At 55.9% G+C, this 24,616-nt stretch overlaps 1 protein-coding gene across 4 annotated transcripts in view; it reads right to left on the bottom strand.

Annotated features, from left to right (window-relative positions):
- The window catches only part of Trpv4 (transient receptor potential cation channel subfamily V member 4), a 36,470-nt gene extending 14,341 nt beyond the window's left edge, over positions 1 to 22,129 (bottom strand). Inside the window, exons 1-4 of one of the 4 annotated variants that reach the window (XM_021634755.2) lie at positions 22,080 to 22,129; positions 8,476 to 8,892; positions 4,236 to 4,408; positions 510 to 662 (exon numbers count right to left, since the gene is read on the bottom strand). In XM_021634755.2, the coding sequence (XP_021490430.1) occupies positions 510 to 662; positions 4,236 to 4,408; positions 8,476 to 8,861 (712 nt within the window). In that variant the 5' untranslated portion in view covers positions 8,862 to 8,892; positions 22,080 to 22,129. Of the gene's footprint in view, positions 1 to 509; positions 663 to 4,235; positions 4,409 to 8,475; positions 8,896 to 18,223; positions 18,312 to 21,256; positions 21,383 to 22,079 lie in introns of those variants that run through there. The other 3 variants (XM_021634757.2, XM_021634756.2, XM_021634759.2) reach the window with 3 other exon arrangements.
- Between the last annotated feature and the right edge of the window lie 2,487 nt (positions 22,130 to 24,616).

Genomic DNA, 24,616 nt, shown 5'->3' with positions numbered 1-24,616 from the left:
CTTCAGAATGTTGAGTGCTCACTGTAAGCTGGGAAGGCTTTGAGGACTCTATTGGAGTCTAGCGGTGTGCGAGCTTCTTGCGGGCTACGGATGGAGTACACGGCCTGGGAAGGACGCCCATGGCACGGAGGGGAAGGAAGAGGGCCTCTACCCAGCCGACTGGGCCAGCCAAATGAGCCCCTGGAGACCAGAGTGGCGATAGACGTCCTGGCCAAATTACCCCCTCGTTCCTAGTCTCTCAAATTGGGGAGCCCAGAGCCAGTGCACAAGACATTTTTGCTTCCTGGAACTGCAGGCTCAGCCTCAAATGGAGCCTCAAATGGCCAAAGGGTCCAACCACACAGCCTCTAGGGTTCAGGTTTCTGGCTCACGGGCATCGGATAGTCTCATTCTGAAATTCAGAATAGCAACGTGCAAGGGGTAGTGTCTGCGCCCTCATTCACCCACTCACTCACTCATCCACTCCCCCATTCGGTAGCGCTGTCCCAACACCGCCGGGCCAGACCCACCTCGGTAGTAGATGTCTCTGAAGGGCGAGTTAATGAACTCTCGCATGTTGCCCGTTCGCTCGGCGATGTCCAGCAACACCGGGATGGTGTCGTTGCGGCCATTGTGCAGGTTCAGCAAGGCCTTGGGCAGGCAGGTCTTCCCTGTAGACGGCTCTGAGAGAGACAGAGAGAGGCGGGGAGCTGGCTGTGAACTTGGGGCAGGAACAGGAGCGCAGGCCTGGCTGCCACCTCCCCGACATGTCCTTGGCAGGGATGCGGTGCCCACTCTTGTCTCTCACGGTGTCCGTGAACTTACGGCAGTCGATACGCTTTCACAGACAGGAGGCCGAGGCCTACAGACTGGCCTGTACTTCCTATCTGGGGAGGTTTCTCTTTGACACAGGGTCTTATTATGGAGCCCGGGCTGGCCTTGAACTCTCAATCTCTTTGCCTCGGCTCCCGGAGTGCTGGGATTACAGGTGTGTGCCACCAAACCTCACATTTGAGGGGAGTTTTAGGCTTTTGTTCTATTTGTGTGTACGGGTGTTTGGCCTGCATGTCTGTCTAAATGCTGTGGACTTGCAGTGCCCGCGGAGGCTATGAGCAAGGATTAGGTACCCAGAAAGCGAAGCTGTAGACGGCTGGGAGCCACCAAGTGCGTGCTGGTCTTCTGCAAGAGCAGCCAGGCTCTGCCCGAGCCGTCTCTCCAGCTCATGCAGGGATTTTGTTGTTGTTTTTTGTTTAAATACAAATGACCCCCATAGGACCATAGGCGGTGACATGATGAGGAGGTGTGGCCTTGTTGGAGGATGTGTGTCCCCGTGGAGGCAGGCTTTGATGTCTGAAGCTCAAGCAAGGCCTAGTGGCTCACTGTCTCTTCCTGCTGCCTGTGGATCCAGGCGTAGAACCCTCAACTGCTTTTCCAGCACCATGTCTGCCTGCACACTGCCCTGCTTCCTGCCATGATGAGGACGGACTAAACTAAACCTGTGAAACGGCAAGCCAGCCCCAGTTAAATGTTTCCTTTTACGAGTCTTGCCATGGTCATGCTGTGTCTTCACAGTAATGGAACAGTGACTGAGACGCTGTTGTTTGTTTTGAGGCAGGGTCTCACTGTGTATCTCCGCTGTCCTGTAAGTGCCGCGGGACAGCTGTCTGGACCTGGTGGACTGTGACCTTAAACAGCACCGTCTTCCAACACTGGAGCTCACTGGTTCAGGGAGGGTGGCTCTGGGCATCTCCCTGTTTCCACCTCCCCAGAGCTGGGATCCCTTGCCTGCCTTTCCCTGTGGATGCTGGGGACCTGAACCCAGGCTCTCATGCTTGTACAGCAGGAGCTTTACCCCACTGAGTCATCTTCCCAGCCTTCCTGAGAGGCTTTAATCAGCTCTGAAAGTAAGATATGCCAGACAGCATTTGCCCACCCATGGGAACACGGAACCTTGTCCCATGAAGAGTTTACACTAGTAAATCTACATTTCCCTAGAGAGGGATGGAGGGCCACAATGTTCCCTGAAGCCTGGCTGAATATACAGGGGACACAGCACCTTTAGAGGGATGGAAGGTCCGGGGTCCCACAGTTGTGGTAAGTGTGAACATTTTCTGTTACCGTCCAGCAGCTTTCAGAGCCTGAGTCTGTCAGGTACCCATCACCTCTCCTGATGCTCACCAATACTCTTCCAACCTTCTTTCCCTCACTGTGATGTGTCTGGCTACAGGAACTAGCATCAGTTTCCAAAGAGTCAGTGGAAAGCGAACTCGCCCATCTCCTGCACCAATCAGGCCTGGAAGATGGATCCAAAGTGGAAGCCACAGGCACGGGGTGAGGGCCCGCTCTGCAGGCTGGCACCTCAATGTTGGAGTCTTGGCTTCCTCTCTATTCAACAGCAAAAAAGGGGACATCAATGAATCAACAGTATTGTGATTAGCCAGACTCCGGGCAGCAACGAGCCCTCCATACATGTCAACGCTGCAGTTAGTCTCCTGTGGGGGAGACTTGTGTGGCCATCTCCCCAGAGGTGGGGAGGGCTTGACGCCTGGGAAACTTCCAGCCTGACCCTTAGGAGTGGGCATGCCAGACAGCCTTTCTCTCCTGTTGCCTGGGCAGGATAACACCAGCTAGCTGCTTTTCCAATGCATCCGTGACTACAGCTCCCCCCGTGCAGCAGGTGGAGGATGCCCAGAGCCCCTGGGGGAGCTGGGCAGTTATATCTCCCATCTCTGGCCTATGGGTGGTATCAAGCCACCATTTTATCAACATTACCGAGAAACTACCAGATCTCTACGGCAACCCAATTTCCCTGCCTGGAGTCTCATTTCAGAGAACGCTGTCCCATCTGCCCAAAACCCTCATCATCATTTCTTCTCCCCGCACCTACCCAGCATGTCTGGTTTACCTATTTTTCTCATACCTGCTTGGCTATCATCTCTGCTACCATCACCCTGACCTAGGTGCTGTCTCTCACAAGCCCGAGATACTCCCCCGTCGTGCCCAGCCTGTGTGGTCCTCCTTCACCCACTTTGCACACAGCAGCTTCTAGTCACCCCAGAGACCATGGAGGCCAGAGGGTCTTTGTTCTCACTGCCCCTTCACTGATCCCCAAACTGAAACACTCCCTCCTCCCTTTCCACAGACTAAGGCAACTCACTCAGATTTAGCCTGGGGTCTCACGTCCTCCAGGAAGCGTTCCTGGGTTCCCCTGGTTAGATAACCTTTACATTTGTAACTGTGTGCTTACTTCTGTGGCCTCTTGATCAGATCAATGCCTGTCCCCCCCTGGAGAGCCACTTGAGATAGGGGGAGCCTCTATCTGACTTGTTCATCAGCTCCTCATTTCAGCACCACCCCATCCCCACCCGCCCAGTGCCTGGTACTTCATCAGTGCTCAATGGCATCTTGACAAATTAGTAAGAACTTAACTAAAGGAGCCACTAAGCCCTCCCCTCTCCCCACACCACTGTGATTCCAAGTCACAGCTAGAACAAGGGGGCCTGGGGCCGCGGCTGGGGCCTGGGCTTCCACACCCTCTGGCTTTGGTTATGGAACCATGGCTAAAGAGGAAGCAGTTCCTCAAATAACCACCAGGTGGAGACAAATCTATGGCTATGGAGCCCGCTGGAGCCAGGGCCCCTAAATGGCCTGCCCATTGACAAGCAGGAGCTTGTGAAATTACCAGCTTGGTGGGGATAAATGGGGGGTGGGGCGAGAGCAGAGATCCCAGATACCCCTGAAAATAAGATGAGCTTATCAGCCTCCAGCCAGAAAAACATGCAGGGGAGGATCCAGGTTCAGTGGAGCCTGAAACTTGTACATTTGGGGGCCCTAAATCTCTGCTGGCATCAGAAGTACACACCAGGGCTCTCTGTATTCACACTGCAACCTCAGTCAGGCCAGGGAAGGGGGCTGCAGGATGAGTCGGATCTCTAGAAGTGCAAGCAGGAACCCCAACCTACTGTCCTGCCACCCATGGATCCCAGCTGCCGGCATTTTGCACATCAGGGCACAGTCTGTCCCGCCACGGAGAAGCCACGTCACCACGTTAAGTGTAGAAGTGTGTTAGAGCGCCCGTGGCTAGACTCTGTTTAGCTACCGCATGAATGACCCGGAGAGGTCCCGTGACGTGATAAAGGGCCCAGAGTCTGGCTGCCCAATGCTATTTGGTTGAGGTTGGCATGAAGCGATATTCGAAAGGGGAAGAGCATTACCAAAGCCGAGCAGACCCCACCATGCCCACCACGGTGGCTCACCCCGGAACTCCTCATCGGTCAGGCGCTTCTTGTGGGTCAACAGGAAAGACAGAAGTCCATCCAGGTCGGAGGTGGAGCCCCGAGAGACAATGTCAAAAAGGATCGGCCGGTTGAAAACTTTGAGTATTGGGGGTGGCTGGGGTGCAGGAGCTTTGGGGCTCTGTGGCTGCTTCCTAGAGGGGGAAAAAGAGCAACACTGGGGACTTATGCTCTGCCTACCCTGTCCTGCCCTCCTGTCCTTAGGGGCTCAGAAGTTGGGGGCGGGAAATGAAACCTGAGGGAAGGACCAAACTAAATAATACTATGGAACACTTTATCTAGGAAGGGGGACTGTGTGTGTGGCAGAAAACACAAGGAAAAGCATGCAAGCCTGCCCATCTACTGCCCACCCACCCTCCCCTGCCCTTCCTCCATCTAAGCACTCACCCATCCATTCATGTGTCTATCCATCCATCCATCTGTCCATCCACTCACTCACCCATCCATCCATCCATCCATCCATCCACTCACCCATCCATCCATCCACTCACCCATCCATCCATCTACCCATCCACTCACTCATCCATCTGTCCGTCCATCCATGCACTCATCTAGACATTTTTCCTACCTACCCATTTTTCCTACCACCTTGCCACCCAGTCACCACTCTTCTTCCCCTCTACCTACCCACCCATTCATTTGTGGAGTATCGAATACGTGTGTGAGAGAGAGGCAGGGTCTGTGTAGCCCAGGCTGGCTTTGCGAGCCAGATAGATTGATAAATGTAATGCGTGACTGATCTCTGAACAGTGGCAGCTAAATGGCTGCACCTCCTGGGAGGTCAGGCATGCGCTGCTGTGCCTGGTCTGTGCAGAGCTGGGAAGAGATGCCAGGGCTTCAAGCATGCCAGACCAGTGTTCTACTACCTGCCCTTACTGTCTGGCCCTTACTGAATACCGTCCAAGGCAGAAAAAGACTGAAAGAATGCAGCGGGGGGCGGGGAGGAGAATAAACGAGAGAGAAAGAATCTCATTCACTCACTCATGCTCACTGACTTCATCACGCACAGTGTTTTAGACAGGAGAAGCAATACAAGCAGGGATCTAGCCCAGCGCCCCCGCACACAGTTAACATGCAGTACGTGTTAGCCAACGTCACCATCATTCCTGAGAGCCATGTGTCTGAAGCCTGCGTGTGAATAGGAGAGGTGCTGAGCTATAAAGGCAGGTGGAAGGATGACACGACCCCAGGAGGGCTGAGGAAGACAAAAGAGAGACACCCCTTTAGTCATTCAGCAAATGTTAATTGGACGCCGGTTGTGCGCTAGGTTCTAGGCAAGAAAGAGCTAGCCCGGATACCATGAGGACAGAGACCCTTTCTCTGCTGTATCCCCATCTAGCCCAGACATGTATGGGAGGGATGCATCAGAACTTGCTAAGTGAATAAGAGGACAGAGAAGGAAAAGGTAGAAGCAGAGGACCAGAAAGGGAGGGAAAAAAAAAAAAAAAAAAAAAAGGCAGAGAGCAGCCACATTGAGGCTAGAAGTGGGAGGCCTGGGCCAGGCTGTCTGTCACCTTCATTTCTCTGCTCAGGCCCAAAGGGGCTATGGGAAAGGGTGTGTTGGTCATGGAATAGGCCCACAGGGCAGGTACCAGAGTGTCTCCCAGCCAGCACTCCTGAGCCTCTGCCCCTTTAAGAACAAAGAACTCAGTTCCTAGCAGACACCATTGGATGCCACTGAAAATCTTTGGGGTCTCCGCCTCTCGACTTTGCCTAGTTCTCTGAGCTTTCTCTAGTTTCTCCAGGAACCAGGGACTGGGCTAGGGTAAAATCCCAAGGAAGGCCTGAGGGAGGGAAGGGAAGCAGTGACTCCTAGCATTCCGGACCTCAGTGGACCTGGCTCAGAGGAGAGCCTACACTCAACACTCCTTGCTGCTCTGGGCCTCCGTTTCCCCATCTGAACAGTGACTGGACAAAGTCCCCAACACAGGGTGGACTCTGACCCCCCCAGTTCTGAAGAGTCACACTTGCTCATGTTTCCCCTGGCCTGGCCTGGGATGGCCCCCTAGCCATGTGGCGCCCTGCCTCCACGTCACCCTCCCAAGAAGTGTTCTAGAACCCCCTCTCTCATCCTGTCCCCCATCCAACATCAATGCCCCCCCATCTAGAATCATGAGTTCTTATGCTCCGTCACCTGCCCCATGCCCCCCAAAGCTGACAGTACTTCTGCGTTAGGGGCTGAACCTGGTCTGGCTCACGGCAGGGTCCTCAGGATCATTCAACACCACTGCTGTGCAGCTGTTTGCTGAAGCAGGCCGGAAATGCCAGTGAGTGCGTGGATGTCAAAGAGCCTGCTCCGGGCTGTGCACGCACGGAGAAGGGGCATGGGCTCCACTCTGAGTGGAAGCCAGTCTTTGATCGGCAAGGGCTAGAGGAAGAGCCAACGGCTAGCTCCAGGCACCTCCGGACTCCAGGGTGGCACTCCAGGACACACACAGAGGCCCCGAGGAGTTTCCAGGAAGGAAAAGGGCTGATATCCAAGTCTGGGTCAGCTCGGGACACATTAGAGACAGCAGAATGGACGTAGGAAGGGTTTAACCCCCTATCCCACAAGATCAGAGCTGGCTTCGATGGCAAGCCCCATTCTCTTTCCTGTCCTCAGGGCAGAAGTCTGGGGAACTATCTTCAGAGGTCAGGGAAAGAGGGCTCCTAAACCAGCTGAGGGGTGTCCAGGACAAACAAGGGACTGTGACACTCAGGTTAGCAGACAAAGCCCATGGAGAAGACAGGCCCAGAGAGGGGTGTCGGGGACCGAAGGTTCCTGTCCACAACTGAGCTGGCAGAGACTACATCCAGAGGGGCCTGTATTATCACCCCGGGGGGTTTTCTCTCCATTCTTCTACCTTCCAGCCAGGCTTCCTCCATGGGAGAGGAAGGGTTAACAGCACCTGAGGCCTCCAACTTTAACCAGCCCCGGAAAGCTGCGGGAGACAGATGGAGGTGGGCCTGGCACAGCTGATGATGGACAGGTGAAGGACAGATGGGAAATGAATGGAAAGATGGGCATATGAGCGAGTGGGTGAGCCTGTGACCAAGAATGCGGAGCTGGGCGAATGAACTGGTAGCTAGGAAAGAGGAAGAGGAGGGGGACAAGAGGCAGGCAGCCCTCAAGTGTGAATGAGTGCAGTGTGGGGCCACACACCTATAACCCCAGCACTCAGGACACTGAGGCAGGAGGATCGCAAGTTAAGGCCAGACTCTGCTGCATATTGAGCTCTGTCCTAAACAGAAAGATAGACAGACAGACAGACAGATAGATAGACAGATAGATTAGATATAGATAGGTAGTTAGATAGATAGGTAGGTGGATGGATGGATGGATGGATGTGTTGAATGACTGATCTCTGAACACTGGCAGCTAAATGGCTAGAGCCTATGTGGACATTTTGAGAAGTAAATGGCAGATGGGCGGGAAGTTGGTTGGATGGACAACTGGACAGGTTGGTGACAAGTGGGACAGACGAGCAGGGAGTCATATGGATAAGTATATTAGGGATAAGCAGGCTGAGCATGTGGAAGGATGGGCATTTGGATGATGGCGAAATAGAAAATGGATACATGGGTGGACAGACAGGCGGATACACCTGTGCACCCTTGAGAGTGGACAGATGGAGAGACAGTGGACAATGGGGTGGTGATGAAAGGTTAATGAAGGGTGCGGTGGTGCACACCTTAACCCCAGCACTTGAGAGGCAGAGGCAGGAGGATCTCTGTGAGTTTGAGGTCAGCCTGGTCTACACAGCAAGTTCCAGGCCAACGAGGGTTACATTTAAAAAACGTGATGAAGAGACAGATGGGTAGTTATATAAAGGGTAGATGGGTGGATGGAGAGATGGTAACAGGTAGAAGAATGAGTAGGTGAGGAGTGGGTGGAGGGGTGGGTGGATGAATAGGAGGTAGAAGAAAGAAGATAGATGTACTAATGGATGGGTTGGACAATGAGATGGATGGGGCATGATGGAGGGAGGGATAAAGGAGTGGGTGGGTGGATGGGTAGATGGATGGATGGACTATGGATAGATGGGTGAATCAAAGGATGGATGAATAATAATAAGCGTGGGTGACGGGTGGGAGAGCTCATGGACGGCTGACGGACGGAAGGTGGGTGTGGGTAGACAGATGGGTGGGCGAGCCGGTGAGCGGACGGAGGCTGGATTCAACAGAGAAGACCTCCACCAGACAGACATCCAAGGTTACTCACTCTATGACCTTCCTCCTCCACCTCTTGTTCTCGCTGGGGTGGTGGCGGTAAGTGCCATAGTCGAACAGCGAGTCCATGGGTGCCTTCTTGGGCCCAGGCACTACCGAAGACTCGTACAGGGTAGACTCCAGCAGGTCGATGGGGTTGGGAACCCCCTTTCGGAAAGCACCCTGGAACTTCATACGCAGGTTCGGACGTCCATCACCCGGGCCGGTAGGACGGGTAGCATCGGTCGGTGAAGGTGAAGAGGAGCCTTCCTCCCCCTCAAACAGGTTGGCTAGGGAAGAGAGGGGGAAGGCCTCCCCACCAGAGGTGCCACTGTCCTCTCCAAGGGGCTCAGCCGCCTCCCCAGGCACCGTACGGAGACCATCACCAGGATCCGCCATACTGGCCCCAGATCTGTCTGCACCGTTGAGCCTGCTGGGGAGTAAGGGGGTGTGGTCAGTATGCTGGAGAGTAAGGGGGGGTCAGGCAGAGCCTGGCCAGTGGTGGAGGCTCCAGGAAGCCCCCTCCCACGTGGGCAAACAGCACTGCCGCCAGTTGCTTCAAAGCCACCGTTGTAATGACAGGGGCTGAGATGGCCACTCCCAGATGTGGTCAGCGGCCAGCCCCAGGCAGGAGCCGTAACAGGGGCCTCTTTCAGGAACCTGGAGACATGGGTTGGCCTCCAGCCCAGCTACCCTGGACACTGGATGGGGATGGGTGGGCGTCACCCCCAAAATCTGGGTGCTGACCCCTCTGACCCTGTTCCACAGGCAGGCTCCACCCAGCCAGTGCCACACTAAGCCGATCAGCATTTCGCAGCCTCAGTTTCCTCATCTACGAGATGGGGAGAGGAGGCTTCATAGGGAAAGCTGGCAGAGAAGATGTGGGACAGTGCCCAGCATGCCTCCAAGGGCCAGTTTGACCAGCAGGTGTTCTGGGGAACTGTGTGCACGGGGCAATGGTCCCCACAGCCCCTCCGGCCGCCGCATCATTTCTTCTCGGTGTCTATAATGGAGGATCCCAGATTTAAGCTGATGCCAGAGCTAAGCACCGCCCTCCACCCAGCCTGACTGGCTCCTTCCCACCTGTGTGCCCAACTGTCCCCTCCTCTGGGAAGCCCCCCCCCATGCCTTAGGCTCTCTCTCTCAGGCCATGACACCCAGGCAAGGAACACATCCACCCTACGTCCCCATAGATGAAAGAACAGAGACAAAGGTGTCTTTTGTGTCCATTTCTCAAATGAGGAAACTGAGGCTTGGCGTGAGGGTGCAGACACATGACTTGTGGAGACAAGGTTTTTCGGTTCTCAGGCCCAACGTGCATTCACCTAGAGCTGGCAGGGCAGGGTCCTATGCATCGATGCCTGGGGATCCTGGAATTCTTTTCTTTGGCAGTTGGTGCAGGAGTTTGTCTGTCTCCTCCTTAGGCCCCACACGAAGGAGAGCAGCAAACTGATGCCCACTGTGTTTGTTTAGTAACTGCCAGGAAAGGCCTGCCCAGGTGGGGACATGGCAAGGGGCCTCCCTTGTGGGCAGAGCTGGGCACACAGAGGAGAGGTGTGCTTGCCAGAGCCCGGCTTCTCTCTTGATGCCAGCAAGGAGAGAAAAGCTGGACCTTGGAGTCACTCGGGCTTCCGTTCTAATCCCAGTTTTTGCTGTTCAAACAGAGTGTGCCCGAGGGCAAATAACTGGAGGGCCAGAGCCTCTGTGTTCCCCTCTGTGAAATGGGCACAGCGTTGGCTTCTTCAGACCAGAAGCAGGAGGAACGGCACTGAGTCTAGTCGGATTTCTCCCTCTGGGCCTTGATTTTCTCACATGTGAAACTGGGGTGACCATACCTCCTCCCGGGGTCTCCCAGGCATGTGATGCATCAGTCAGAGCTAGCCCCTTGTAAGGCCTCTGAGACCACAGGTCCTGTCCGCCTGCCATCTGCACACCGATGGGGCCCTGTGACTTTGGTCTCTGCTCTGTAGAAGCAGCGAGTGGGAATGGTGGAGGAGGAGGGAGGAGTGCTCAGGGGCCAGCTGCTAAGTGTCCTCAGAGGCACAGTGTGCCCACCTCACCCTGAAGTCAGGGAGAAGCAATGTCAGCCATGAGCCATCAGCCATCAACACTGCTGCTCATCACACCCCTGGCCAGGGTAGCCCTGTGACCCTCCCCCAGGCTCCCCTAGGAAGCTGCCACCATGTCTCAGCTCCTCCCCCTTCAGAGCCCCAAACTGGACAGCACCCAGATTTTGGGGGACCTCCAGTCAGGACACCTGGAGTCCGCCAGCCCTGGTTATGCCTCATGATCACGCTGAAGTAAATACAAAATGCTGGAAACAGTTTTACTGCCCTATCGCCTAACATGCGCTCTCCACTTATCCTCCCAAAATGATGGACCAGGAGCACAGGGCTATGTTCAGTGACACTTGTAGTTGTCCTGCTGTGCAGGGCAGCGAGCCACTGACATCTAGGAGGTCGAGGCCAGGATGCTATGAGACCTCATCCAATGCCCAGGGCAACAGGGCCAAGAGCCAGCCCCAAAAGCCAACGGGGTTGGCAGGCGTCGGCTGAGAAATCTGCCCTGGAGGCAGGCACTGATAAAATTATCAGTCTCTGAAGTTCAGGGACACGAAATAAGCTGCCTGAGGGCACCCGGGCTAGTGGCAGAGCCAAGGCTTCCCCAGCCCCTTAGTTTCCTGGGCGTGACCCGTGACACCAGAGAGCAGAGCCAAGCTGAGCCCAAACAGCACAGCCTCCAACCCCCAGCCTCACGTCTCTACCTGTGGAAGGCAGTTGGCAGTTGTGACAGAAAGCAGGTCATGATTCCAGGGCACACTGACAAGGTTGCTTCTTGTGTTTAATCCCTATGGTCACAGTGTGACACAGACCCAAACTGTATTCCTCCCTCTCCTTCCCCCACTGTGGTGTGGCCTTTCCAGGCTGCCCCTCCCTCAAATCCCCTGGACCTGGAGGAGCAAAACTGCTCCCATTTCACAGCTGAGGAAAGTAAGGCCAAGCAGGGAGCAAATGACTTTGATAGGGGTCCCTGAGAGGATCATCTCCCCTCAGTCACCCAAGATGCGCGCATGTGTGTGCGCGCGCGCACACACACACACACACACACACACACACACACACAATCTTCCTTCCCCTCAAGCCCCGTTCCTTTTTTTTTTCTGTGGCTAGGGAGACTTCACTCCCTGTTCCAATTTGCCCGGAAGGCTGTTATTACACATTCCGAGCCTGTGCCAGCCAAGCAGGGAGGGCCCCGCAGGAGAGGCGGGGGTGGGGCAGTCTCTCTCTCTCTCTCCCATGTTCTGTTTCTTTTTCCATGTTCATGCACGTGCCCTTGCTCAGAGCAAGCATGGACCCTTCATCCCTTCATGCCAGCAGAGTTTGCTGATGCCCCTAAGAGAGGGGGTCTCCATCCCCCATCTGGGACAGGGTGTATTCAAAGGACAAGCGATGTCCTCACACAATGTCCCCACAGCAGCATTCATTTAAAGCAACAGTCTCCAAATGTTTCAGTCTCAAGTGTCCTTATGCTGTTAAACAAAACATAACTATGTACCAGTCAGGCATGGTGGTGCATGCCTGTAATCCCAGTATTTTGGAGGGAGGCAGGGGCTTCAGGGGTTCAAGATCACTCTCTGCTACACAATCTGGTCTTAAGGGAACAAAATCTACACCTCACAGCCCTAGGTGCGGGGCTGTACACCCTGCAGTCCCAGGAAAAGGCAGGAGGAGCTCACAAGGCTAGCCTGGGCTACATACTGAAACCCTCCTCCCCCACAAATCTGGCATCCGCACAGAAGTCAGCTTCACCAGAATGGATTCAGGGCAGATACAAAGCTCAGAGCCTGGTGGATACACCACAAGCCTCTATAAAACTCTCCTGAGTACCTACTGTGCGCCAGGCCTGTGCCTGACTGGAGACTGACGTGAGCAAATTCAGCAGCAATCCCTTCTTGGGAGACGACAAACTAGGCCAGCAGAGCAAGCAGTGGTGTCAAAGTCACCGCAGGAGCTCGGGAGTGGCCCGGGGAAACAGTGTGGGATGCCAGGGGGACCCCGGTCTCGGCCAAGGTCCCCCACCTTTCTTTCTGCCTGCAGAAGCCCAGACTTGGAGGACACGGCCCAAGATTATACAGGCTGTAGTCGTGACCCCTTGACTAGTGGGGGGCGGCAAGAGGGCACATGTTGACACCATACATTCTGGGGATCAGATTCCAGGCCATCTTACTAACTGCACAGCTCACTGGCCTCTGATAGCCTTGGTTTCTGGGCCTGCCGGAGGGCAAAGGTGAGCCGGTGCCTGGCCGCGGAAGCCTCGGTAAACAGCAGGCTGGGCCACAGATGCCCAGCGCTGAGAGCCCAGGACGAAGCGTGACCGGCTGCCACTGTCTGCACTGCCCGCAAGGGAGGAAGGGCGCCCAGCCTCATCGCTCCCAAGGCTTTGCCCGGCCTCGTGGAAACCCTGGCACAAGTCTATCAGCTGCTGACCTCATTACGCGTGCAAGGAAAGCTGCTTAAATCCGGGGGGACAGGTTTGGGCGTGCAGGGCATTGCTGCCCCTGGGGAGGGCAGCAGGGGGCAGGTTCCTCTCAGGCCCTTCCTTCTGGGTCGGCACATTCCAAACAGGCGACTGTTGGCTGCCACCTGTAGGCGCTGCTTCCTGGTGGACAGAGTGGCGTGACGGGCAGGAATCCCTAGTTTGGGTGGAGAGGTTAGTGGCCTCCATGCTCCAGCCTTTGTCTCAGCCATTTGCTGTGTCCGCCATGCCTACTGTCGCTGGCTGGCTCTGAGCTCAACATTTCCGATTTATTTATTCCCCCTCCAGTGCCGGGGCACGAACCCAGAGCCTTGAGCATGCTGGGCAGTGTTTACCCAGAGATACCTCCGGCCCCTCAAGTCTCCTCTTACGAACACAAGGTAGTGTGACATGCCTTTAATCCCGGCACTCAGGAGAAAAAGGCAGGAAGTTATCTTGGTGAGTTTCGTGCCAGTCTGGTCTATGCAGTGAGTTCCAATTCTGCCAGAACTACACAGTGAGACCCTGGGATAAGGAGGCTGCAGAAAAGTGTGCTCTTCCGGGGGATCCAGGCTGCATTCCCAGCATCCACATGGCAGCTCACAATCGTCTGTGACTCCAGTCCCAGGGGACCTGATGCCCTCTCTGGCCTCCCTGATGCACAACTGTGGTGCACAGACAGGAGCGCAGGTGCGGTGGTGCGTGCCAGTGATCCCAGCACTCGGGGAGGCAGAGGCAGGAGGATCGCTGTGAGTTTGAGGCCAGCCTGGTCTACAGGGTGAGTCCAGGACAGCCAGGGCTACACAGAGAAACCCTGTCTCAAACAAACAAACAAACAAACAAACAAACAAAAACCAGAAACAAAAACAAAGAGAAAAGAAACGCCCATAAACATTAAAACAAATGAGTTTTAAAAACAAGTCAAAAGGACCCTGCTCTGAAAAGCTTCCTGGTCCAGTCCCCTCCTTATGTCACGCTGAATGTGAGAGGTGATGTCCTCTGCAGCACCCTCAATGCATCTCACACCAGCATTTGTCATCTGTGTATCTCCTCTGCCCCTTCCAGTACCCCTGAGCTAGGTCCCTGAGGAAGGCAGTCACTCTGGCCACCATTCCTCTAGAACATATGTGAGACCTCCAGGGACCCCTGAGGTTCCTGCAAGTGCAGGGCAGGGCAGCACCTGTCCTGGGGGCAGGGTGTTTGGGCCAGAGCTCCCTAACTAGAATGCAGAAGCTGCGCTGAGGACCCGGGTGAGTGCTGGGTGGGGCTGTTCGGATAGGCGGCCCAGCCTGGACTCTCAGACACACCTGTAGGCTTCTTCCTCACCATCCTGCAGCTCCTTGGCCAATCTGTGGGGAACCGGGACTCCTGTGGGACCCTCAAGTAAACATGACCACGAACGCCAGCTACCTGGTTCAGTCCTTGGGGAAAGGGCTGTAAGGACAGAACTACAAGGTCAGGGGGGACCAGACAGAGCACCAGCTGTGTGACCCCCACCTTCCAGATGCAGAAGCTAAGAAGCCGAATGGGGCTCAATGGCATCGCTGCCTCCTGGCTCCGGGAGAAGGAAGCCTGGCAGCGCACAGGCACAGGGGCAGGCTCTGGTTTTGAGACAGGCTCTCACGCATCCCACACGCCCCTGGAATTGCTGTGTATCCAAGGAAAGCCTTCACGTTCTGATCCTGCAGTCCCTACACCCCCTGGGTGCTGGAGTCACAGGCTGGAACCCTATACCCAGCATATGCAGCCTTAGATTATTAAACCCAGGGCTTCACGTGGCCACACTAAGGCAAGCACTCCACAAGCTAGACCCCTTCCTCAGCCAGGACCGGGTCTTTGGGTGGGCTGTTTTGCAAGGGTAAGGGAACTCGGGAAGGGAGGGGCAGGAGAAGAGGTACCACGTGACTGTGAAATGGTAGTACCCTGGCCTTCCTGAACTGTGGCTCAATGGTGCTGACTGGCATCCTCCCTGGGGCACCGTCGGAAGGGTTGGCTGAGACGAAGTGAGCTAAGCATAGTCTGTAGGTAAGGCCAGGCTGGCATCCCAGCGCCCAGTGCCATCCTCATTCTGTTACTATTACTGGGACACACGTGAGTAGGTGGACTGAGGCAGGTGTGTATAACTCTCCAGGAAGGCAGAGTGGCCGGGTTCCCCCGTGGAGGTGGGCCCTGGCAGCCACCTCAGAGCAGCTGCCACCGGGAGCAACCAACGGGAGCTCAGTGCCTTGGCAGAGTGAGGCCCACTGCCTGCCAGGCTGTGGCTGCCCACAGCTCCCAGAGGCAGCTGGGGAGCATCACACCACGAAGGGCCCTCCCTGCCTGTATTTACCTAGTCCGTCTCAGCTCGGCCCACTTCCTGGTTGCCACACAGTGGACGTCTGTCCAGAGCAGACAGAGCTGCAGTGTCCTGCCGGGTCCCTCCACCTAGAGGGTGTCCCCCTCCATGCTCCAAGCAGGACACGGCTGGGATGACTCACTAGCCCCAAGGAGGGCAAGGCCAACGAGGCCACCTCAGTCAGCCAGATCGTCAGTACCTCAGAGCGCTGGCTCATGCCATAGCAATACCCCTAGGAGCTCTCACTGGGATGAGGGCATCTCCAGGAGACCCCGACTCTTCAGGGCTGGCCTGACTGGAAGCCGTGTGGCTTAGTGGAAAAAGACATAGACACTGAAGGCCACATCCTGTGGGACTCTGCTTCCTCGTGCGGTGACAGAACACTCTGGAGTTACCGGTGATGTGCTTTCGGCTGGCATTACTAAAAAAAAGCCCACTGAGCTGTCCATTTTCAAAGGCCCAGTGGGTGGTCCGTGATCACACCGAAGTGACCCTTCCCAGCTCAGTGGCCCTGATAGTCCCTGCCCTCACCAGCCTCATTGCCCTCTCTGCACTGCGAAGGGCTGAACACGTTGGGAAATCTCTGCTTCAGAATGTTCTATGTTCCCCATGCCCCACCAAAGCTAAGATCCAACTTTCGAAAGGCAGAGGCGGTGGTGGTGGCAGGGAGGGGATGTCCCTCCAATCCTGGGGCCTCTTTCTCCCAGCCAGCTCCTGTCCTGGGGATAGTTCCAGGCCACAGAGAATTCTGGAAAGGGTTTTATAGCCTCAAGACAAGGCCCAACCTATCTATCCTATACCTCTCCTACCTCTGGCAAAGTCACTCCTCCAATCTGGGCCCCGGTTTTCTCATCTGTAAAATGGGGGTAAAGCTTACTACCTCCTACGAGCAACTGCTCCTGTCTCTGTTCCATAATTATTTGAAACATAACTATTGTGTTATGTTCTCGTTTTAGATTGTACCATGGGATGTGGCGGTATCCACCTGTGATCCCAGTCCTTGGGGGAGAGGCAGGAGGATCCTGGTCTAAGGCCAAACTGACCTGGATGAGGCTACCAGAAAAAACCAAGGCTAGGGAGATGCTAATGGCACAGAGCACTGACTGGCATGTACAAGGTTCTGGGTTTTACCTCCGGTACCTCAAAAGGACGGCTCCTATCCCAAGGCTTGTCATGAGAATTAAATGCTATCATTTGAGTTCTGCATCTTGTCTGGCGCATAGTAAGTGCTCAGTAAATGGCGGTGACTGTGTCATCCTATTTAACCTCCACTCAATTTACAGCAGGGGAGGGGAGTCCAGGGCAGTGAGGATTGGATGTACACTGGGAACCCAGACATCCCAACTCCAAAGCTAGGGCTGGTCAGGGCTCCTTTGGAAATGGCTTTCTCGCTGCCTAGCCCTCACTCTTCTGGAAGGTGGTTGGGTGAGCTCAACTGGGAGACAGCGCTCATCCCCCAATTCCCTACAATGAAGCAAGATGGAAAAGCAGCCTCATGGCAATGGGACCCTGAGGCACAAATCCAATCAAGGTCCTGCCTAGGTGCTCACAGCATGCTGCTGTCCCTGGGGATTCAGCTTGGAATCATGGCGGAGGCTCAGCTGGAAACCCTGACTCAATATGGGCGCTAAGTGCCTTACACATATCCAAATCCTAACTCCTCAAGCTAGGTACTGCTGTCTCCTTCCCGGAGGAGTAAACCGGTCACAGGGGAAAGAAAGGAAGGGCCTGATATTTATCCAAACTGACCTACAATGGAGACTTCCGCATCACCCTCAGCAGGCCGGCAGGGGCCAGGTTCCCGGGTCACACCAGAGGCCCCGTGACACCCAGACACACAGCTGAGCTCACTGTGCTCTGGGCTGAAGCCAAGCGGCAAGGACTGAGGCGGTGAGTTCTTGCTTTTAAGCCCCGAGAACTCATTTTTCAGGTTGGGAGGCTTCGTGGGAATGCCCCAGAAGCTGGCATCAGGGATAGTGTGGCGCTCACGGGCTTGGAGTCAACACCTTGGCCTTGACGCTAAGTAACCGTGGGATCTGAGCTCCGGCCCCATCTCTAAGAGGGAAGTGACCTCTGCACCTGCGGTGGGATCCTTGGTCACTGTGGGTGTCGTAATGATGGAGTCGGAGCCACAAGAAGTCATTCTCCTTACGGACAACCGGTCTCCAAAGTACAGCCTCTACCCAAGTGAAAACCTACCCAACTTCTGCCCTCCCCCCTCCACAAACAGTAGTTTATTGAGCACCTAGTGTATATAGGGCTGTCTGACCTGTGAGGTCCAGCACTCCCATAGGGTGATACTTATCCTGAGTCCCTTTGTAGATAAGGAAACTGAGGCTCAGTTAGGCTCACCCACACCCACTGGCTTTCGGTCAGAGCTGGTCCAGATGAGGTTCTGATGAGCACTGGCTGACAGGTCTGTCCACCTCTCCCTTCCTTTCCCAGGTCATAAGCTTTACTGAACCCTACTCTGTGCCAAGGCGACACAGGCAGGGGCTGGGCCAGCGGGCCCCACTTGTACAGTTAGCCCCTGTTTTTACTCACCTACTGGGGTTATTCTCAGAGCCCATGAGCCTATCCCCTTCACACACACACACACACACACACACACAGAGGAAGACCTGCCCACAGGCAGTCACCTCCTCAGTCAACCGGGTGGACCCCCGGCCACTCCACCCTCAGGAAAAACAGTCGCCCAAGGGACTGAGGAGCCTTTGTGCAGGGCCGGGAGAACAGTGGGGTGGGGACGGCAGCCTTACTCACTATCCGAAGGAACACACCAATTCCCGCTGCCTGGCTGCCCCCTCCCCACCCCACCTCCTGGGGCCGCTCCAACACCCTGACTTCATCTGGGGCAGACCTGAGGAGATTTCCTGTGCGCCAGGCCTGGGTGTGTGGGACCCTCCCTTACCAATGAGAGGACGCGACCAGAGAGGTGGAGTGACTTCCTTGGGCACACACAGCTGAGAGTGGCCAGGGCCTGAGACAGAAAGGGGAAGCCGCAGTCAGGAATGGGCTGCAGGGTGGGACGGAAGTGAGAGTCACAGCCAAAGGGAGGGTCTGGCCTTCCCGCCTGGCCAACTTACAAGTCCAAGTAGCCTAGTGTCCAGCACAGGACTCAAGGACACCCAAAGCAGGGGGACCCAGGCCAGGGCAGACGTGGCAGCCAGAGTGATACAAGTCTTATGCTGGCTGGACTCTGACCAGTCCTAGATGGCAGCAGAGAACAGAGAGGTGAAGACACTTCCTGGAGTCACACAGCAGCTGATGGAAGAGCTAAGCACTACTTAGGACCCACAGGAGTTGCTCCAAGATGGCTTTCATCTGGGACTGGAGAGGACCAAGAGTTACCTGACTCTGGCTTCCAGCTCTGCCAGGAGGAAGCTGGGGGTTACATAATAGATATTTACTTTATGATTCGTAACAGGAGCAAAATTACAGCTAGGAAGTGGCAACTAAATAATCCTGCGGTTGGGGGTCCCCTCAACAGGAGGAACTATATTCAAGGGCCACAGCATTAGGGACCACTGCTCTGGACTCTCCCTTCCATGACTCAGTGTCCTCAGATGGTGGGAATGAGGCTGTCACAAGTGACCAGGTGACCGAGGCTCACTGAACTATGTGTCCACGGTGGCTCTGCAACTCCAGGCCCCACGTGGGAGCGCTTGCTCCGATGTGCAGATGGGGAAACTGAGACTGAAGGAGCACTTCAACCACCTGAGAGCTGGGGCTCAAACCTGGGCTTCTAGGCATTAAACCGGGAGAGCGGGAAAGGCTGAGGGATCATGGCACTCAGCCACCACGGAGCCCTGCGTGTGGCTGGAAGGCGCCATCCTCCATTCAGTGCAAGTCTAGCTTTGCCCGCTGCCTGGCATGGAGAGCTCCCAGGATGCCAGGAAACATGCCCTGGACCAGGCTGGAAGACACTGGCTCAGGCTTCAGGTCCTGTCTGGGGGCCTTAGGCAGAGTCAACCTGAGAGAGAACAGATAGGGAAACTGAGGCCTGGCAGCTTTCCTAAACTCCTAGCAGAAAGCAGCAGGGTTAGGGGTTCAGAAACAATCCAGCTTCCCCCTATGGTTGTAGGATGTCTTCCTGAAGACTCAGGGCACCCCCAGAGAGGGTCCCGACAAATGGGCACAAGGCCATCGCGGAGATTAAGGACATGGATTTTGGAATGAAATAAGACTTTGGTTGAGGTCCCTTGAGAGCTGAGCGGCTCTGTGAGAAATTACCTCACCCTGCAGCCCTCAGTCCCTCCCTCTGAATAGCGGGTGCAAGTGTGGTTGTCTGAATGTACTGAGTACACCTAACCTGGCACCCAGGACATAGAAAGGGCTCAGCCCATTCTTGCCAGTTAACCAGTATTGCAGCCCAGGCTTGAGTGAGGCAGACTGCCTCTGTTCCCAGAGTTCACAGCTGCAGCTACAGGGCTGGGGACCACAAGAATCTCCAAAGGTCAGAATTAATCTTTAACCGAGTCAGTGATGTGGAACATTCTAGAGGCCCTGTGGCATGAAGCGAATGTTCTCTCAGATCCCGAGGTAAGAACCATCTCCTGGGTCAAGCTGGAGAGAGAATGGACTGTCTTCCTCAAAGTCAAACAGGGAGAAACTGAGGCAGAGAGCAAGGCCAGGGCCCATGAGAGGTAAAGACGCCTAGTCTCACGCCACTCCCCATCTCAAGGCTATAAAACACTGAGACCTGGGGCTGGAGAGATGGCTCAGAGGTTAAGAGCCCTGGCTGCTCTTCCAAAGGTCCTGAGTTCAATTCCCAGCAACCACACGGTGGCTCATAATCACCTATAATAAGATGTGGTGCCGTCCTCTGGTACGTAGGCATGCATGCAGGTACAGTACTCTATAAATAATAAGTAAATAAACAACAACAACTCTAAAGCATTGGCTCAGGGTTTGGGGTGAGGCTCGGTGAGGCCCTGGGTTTCTGGATACAACGCTGTAGCTAAAAAGATCTCGCTATAGCACAGGAACTATGACAACTTTCAGAGCTTCTAAGTGAGCCCTGGCCTGCCTCACATACTCCGAACAAACTCAAGCTTCTCTGCTCCACACATCCTACAATCTCCCAGCAGGTAACACGCCAGACATGTCTTAGCCGGTGCCAGTCCCTCCGAATGCCCTCTACTCCAGTTCTGCATTTATTCTTCAAGGTGCGGCCTGCTCACCACCCTGATCAAAGGCAGCCTGGTGCCTTCTGGGCCTGCCCTCCTCCCTCTGGCTTCTCTTCTGTGTTTAACACTACCCTGTAAGTGTCCTGCTGGCCCTCCCCATGTGACAGTGTTGCCCACCTGGGAGCTACAGCTGGGGCAGAAAAGCCCTGTTCACACCCCTCAGGCTGCAGCTAGGCCAGTCTGAGGAACCAGCTTTCAGTGGTACTGAGCTTCCGAAGAGCGCTTCCTGGGGACAGGCAAGCAGGTGAGGCCCAGGAGAGGGGAATCCTTTCTTTCCTGAAAATAAGGCACCTGGATTTCCCAGAAGTCCAGGTGTCTCCTCAGGACTCACAGGAATCCTTCGCCCCAGTATGCCTCAGACGCTTCTCTCTAGTGAATCCCGCGTAAACGCCCTCCCTTACGGCTTCAAAGTGAGCTAGAGCAAAGGAAGAGGGAGATCTGCCAACTGTGGGAAGGCCCCTCTCCCAGACACTTCCGAAACTGTCAAGAAGAAGGGGTCTCCGGAGGAGAACATTAAAATGGCCATTTCCTAGCCTCCTCTGCTAAGGCAGTGTGGACAGGGAGCGGCCAGCTCAAACCGCTGTGACCGGAGTGGCAAACTCCTCCAGGGGTCCCCTAATAGCCCCGGAGTGTGTTCTCAGTAAGTACATTCAAGAGGAAGAACCAAGGCTCAGGCAGAGGTCGACTCTGGGCCAAGGTCACACGGCAGAGGAGGGCAGAGCATGCCCAGAGCCCACCCAGACTGTGCTCCTAACCTGATGATGACTGGCAGAGCCTGAGAGCGCCCTCACCTCCGGCAGCACCAGGCCTGAGCTGTCCCCAGCATGGCCAACAGCCACAGCAGCCGGACTCAGCTCCGCCGGAGTTTCTTACCTCCCTGAACAGAGCTCACAACGTAATGTGCTTAGAAGTTCAAGGTTCATGCCACCCCTCCCCAGACCCGGCTGAGGAGCCAGACCGCATCAACCCCCCATCACTTCCCAGCTCAGGCTGCCTGCAGAGCCTGCTGGGGACAGGCCGATGGGGAGGGTTTTGGAGCCAGTGAGCCCCCAGGTTTCAATCCACTCGGCTCCATCCTTCCCCCAACCCTGGGTTTCTTCATCTGCACAGGAGCCAGGGCTGCACCCCTCTGGAGTGGCAGACAGCCCCCAAGGGAGTCTGAAGTTGGATTTTCAGCCAAGCGGGGAGTGCGGAGGTCTCTCCCTGTCCCAGGAGGCCACCCCAGGGTGAAGCTAAGGTTCAAGCTTTACTGCCTCTCCGCCTGAACAATCTCTCTGAAACTCCAAGAAGCGGCTCACATGGCCCTCCCCCGCGCCCATCCCTGCCACAAACCCTACGTGGGGAGGCTGGTCCCGGGCAGGTGGTGGCCCCTGGCCTTCAGTTTCGGGACTCGGGTCCAGGTGACCTAGATCCGGAGCCCCCAGCCCATGCCGGCGCCCAACCTACAGGTGACACTCATTGTGGCGGCGCCTCCCGCTTCCCGCGCGCGGCGGGGGTGGCGAGGGTTGAGCCCCGTCAGCCCGGTGTCGGGGCTCACCGGGACCTCGCGGACCCCGTCCCCGGAGCGGCCCCACTCACCTCGGGACGTGCGCGCGGCGCCGCTGCTTCCTGATCCCGCCGCGTTCCCTTCCCTGGCGCTCGGGCCGCGCCGCCCCCCGGGGTCCCGCCCACCCGCGCCCGCCCACCCCAGGGTCCTCCCCGGCGGCCTGCGCGCCAAACCTGGCTTGGTGCCTCGCTCTTCCATTCTTCCCTGGTGCCTGCGCCCAGGCCGTCGCCTGCCCAGCCAGGGAGCCGGCTTGACTGGCAGCTTACATCCATCAAGGCTGGTAGACATGCCCAGGAGGCACCCTCGCGCTGTAGAGGGCTCCCTGCCACCTACACCCCAACGAGCCCTCTGCAGATCCTTGAGTCTGTACCTCAGAGTCCCCGCTCTGAAGCTCCACCTAGCCACCGCCAGGAAGGTGCCGGGCTCCCCAGGTCTTCACAGAGCCCCTGACCTCAGCCACTCTCATCATGATTACCTTCCTTCAGCTGCGGGCACTGCCCTGGTGAGCCTAGGGAGGTCCTTGCTTGCCGTGCCCGCAGCACAGCGCTCGGGAGGCCCAGCTAGGCAAACAACTGGCGAGAGGAAGGCAGAGGGAGAGAGCCTGAAGGAGGCCAGACAGAAGCAATGCCTTCGAGCCAACATGGAGAACAACTGAAGAAACCTTAATAGTTGACTCTCTGAGTTGTGGGGGTGGGAGGTGGGGGTGCGGCTGGGCCTGAGGCGAGCAGCGCTGGGAGAGGAGGGCGGCCTCCGTAAGCTGCTGCCTCCGGGTAGGGAAAGAACATTGCCGTCTGGGTGGCCGCGGTCTCCAGCAGAGTGAGCCTTCAGTAGTGAGGGGTGCCCATGCTGCCCTTTACCTCCCTGTCAGGAAGCCTGCTGCTGACGCCTTTCACACCTGAAGCTGGGGCTGAACCAGCCTGGGACCCAAGAGGCTGACTTGTTCTTCAGAGTCAAAGGAAAGAGCTTTGCTCAGCCAGCCCCGTCTCACAGACTAGGAAACAGGATCCCAGGCAAGAGATACCTGGCTTGGGCCAGGAGGATGGCGATGGACAGTTATGTGGACACCTGGATTAAAAAAATAATAATACTCCTGTCCTGCCACGGATTAGGCACGCACACACACTCAAATGGTGATCTTGGTAAACACCTGGAACCCTTTAGCTCAAGGGAACCGGCTTAGTTGAAAGCACAAAGATCTGCCCAGGTGGAAGGGATGAGCAGACAGAGCAAGTGTAGGGAGGTTTGCAGCAAACACAAGCTGGGGCTACTGAATGCCCTGAGACCCTGCTGGAGTGGAGACCTTCCTGCCTCTGCCCGGAAGGACAACAGGCTGCAAGAGGCTGTTGGCAGCACTCAGGAACAGCTTTTGCCAGGATGGAAAAACCGTACGGAGGCCTTTAGTGTCAGGGGGTCCTAGAGAGCCCCAGGCGGCAGGTGTCAGTCTTGGCTCACGCAGCTCCAGGGTGGCACCTGGTGGGCCTGACCGCTCCCGCTGCGGGGGCTCCTGGAGGGCAGCAAGGGGCCTGTGTCCTGCGCCTATGGGGTGTCTCTTGTAGGCCAGGCCCAGTGTTGTTCGCTACAGAGATCCATGAGCTGGGGGGGGTGGGGGGGTTAGGACCAGGTAACAGAACAGGACAGTCGACAGTTCTCACAGCAAAGCTCCGACTAATCACCAGCCCAGGACAGCTGCTGCCAGCCTAGGAGGGGGAAGACTCTCCCACGAGGCCTCCTAAGGAAGATGCCATGGCTGGGAGGATTTGAGCTAGACTGCAGACCCCTCAGCGGAGCACAGCTGGCAGGAACGTGGGCTCTACAGAGAGGGCTGAGAGAGCAAGGCTTCGGACGCACGGCTCCTGTGGAAAACCCGCAGCTACTTCCTCAAATGTTAAGAACACAGTGATACATGACACAGCAGTTCTGCTTACGAGGGACACAGCTGAGGGAACCGAAAGCTTGTGTCTGACAAAAACACCAGAGTGCTCATTCAAAATAGCTTACAAGTGACCCAAGCGCTGAATGAATAAATCAGGTGGGTGCATCTGTTCAGTGGAGTAGTAGTCAACAGTGAAAAGGGACAACGAACTCATGCTTCAGTACACTTGAATCTCAAAAAATGAAGTTGGCCCTTCCCGGTGACTCGGTAAGAGTTTTCTCCAAGACTGAAACATTCCATACAGAAGGGAAGCTCCTTAAGCAGGAAGGGGAGCAACTCAAAAAGCTTCAGGAAGTTCCTGAAACTGACCAGGTTCACTAGGCTCCTCCCTGCCCCAGTAAGGGCAGCCATGCTGCAAAGAAGACTCATATGAACTGAACTGCAAAGATTGAGACCGAACCAGCTGCCCGGAAGAAGCTGCCTGGAACTGAGCTGCCTCCAGGCTGTGTGGTGTGATCCAGGGTCCCAGCTTTGTGAGCTGTCAGCCATGCTTGGGTGGGCTTTGGTGATGCAAGTGTCTTTGAGTCATTTCTGCTCCTGTAACTATCCCTCACCCAGACTCCTGTAAGGAACCCCAATAAAACTCATTGGTTCACCAAGGTGGACTTTGGTCTGTTGTGGATGTGTGTTGCGTCT

The sequence above is a fragment of the Meriones unguiculatus genome, chromosome 4 (genome assembly GCF_030254825.1).
Source record: "Meriones unguiculatus strain TT.TT164.6M chromosome 4, Bangor_MerUng_6.1, whole genome shotgun sequence".
NCBI classification, from domain to species: domain Eukaryota; kingdom Metazoa; phylum Chordata; class Mammalia; order Rodentia; family Muridae; genus Meriones; species Meriones unguiculatus.
The sequence above is the reverse complement of the archived record's forward strand: the minus strand, read 5'-3'. Positions and strand labels throughout refer to the sequence as shown.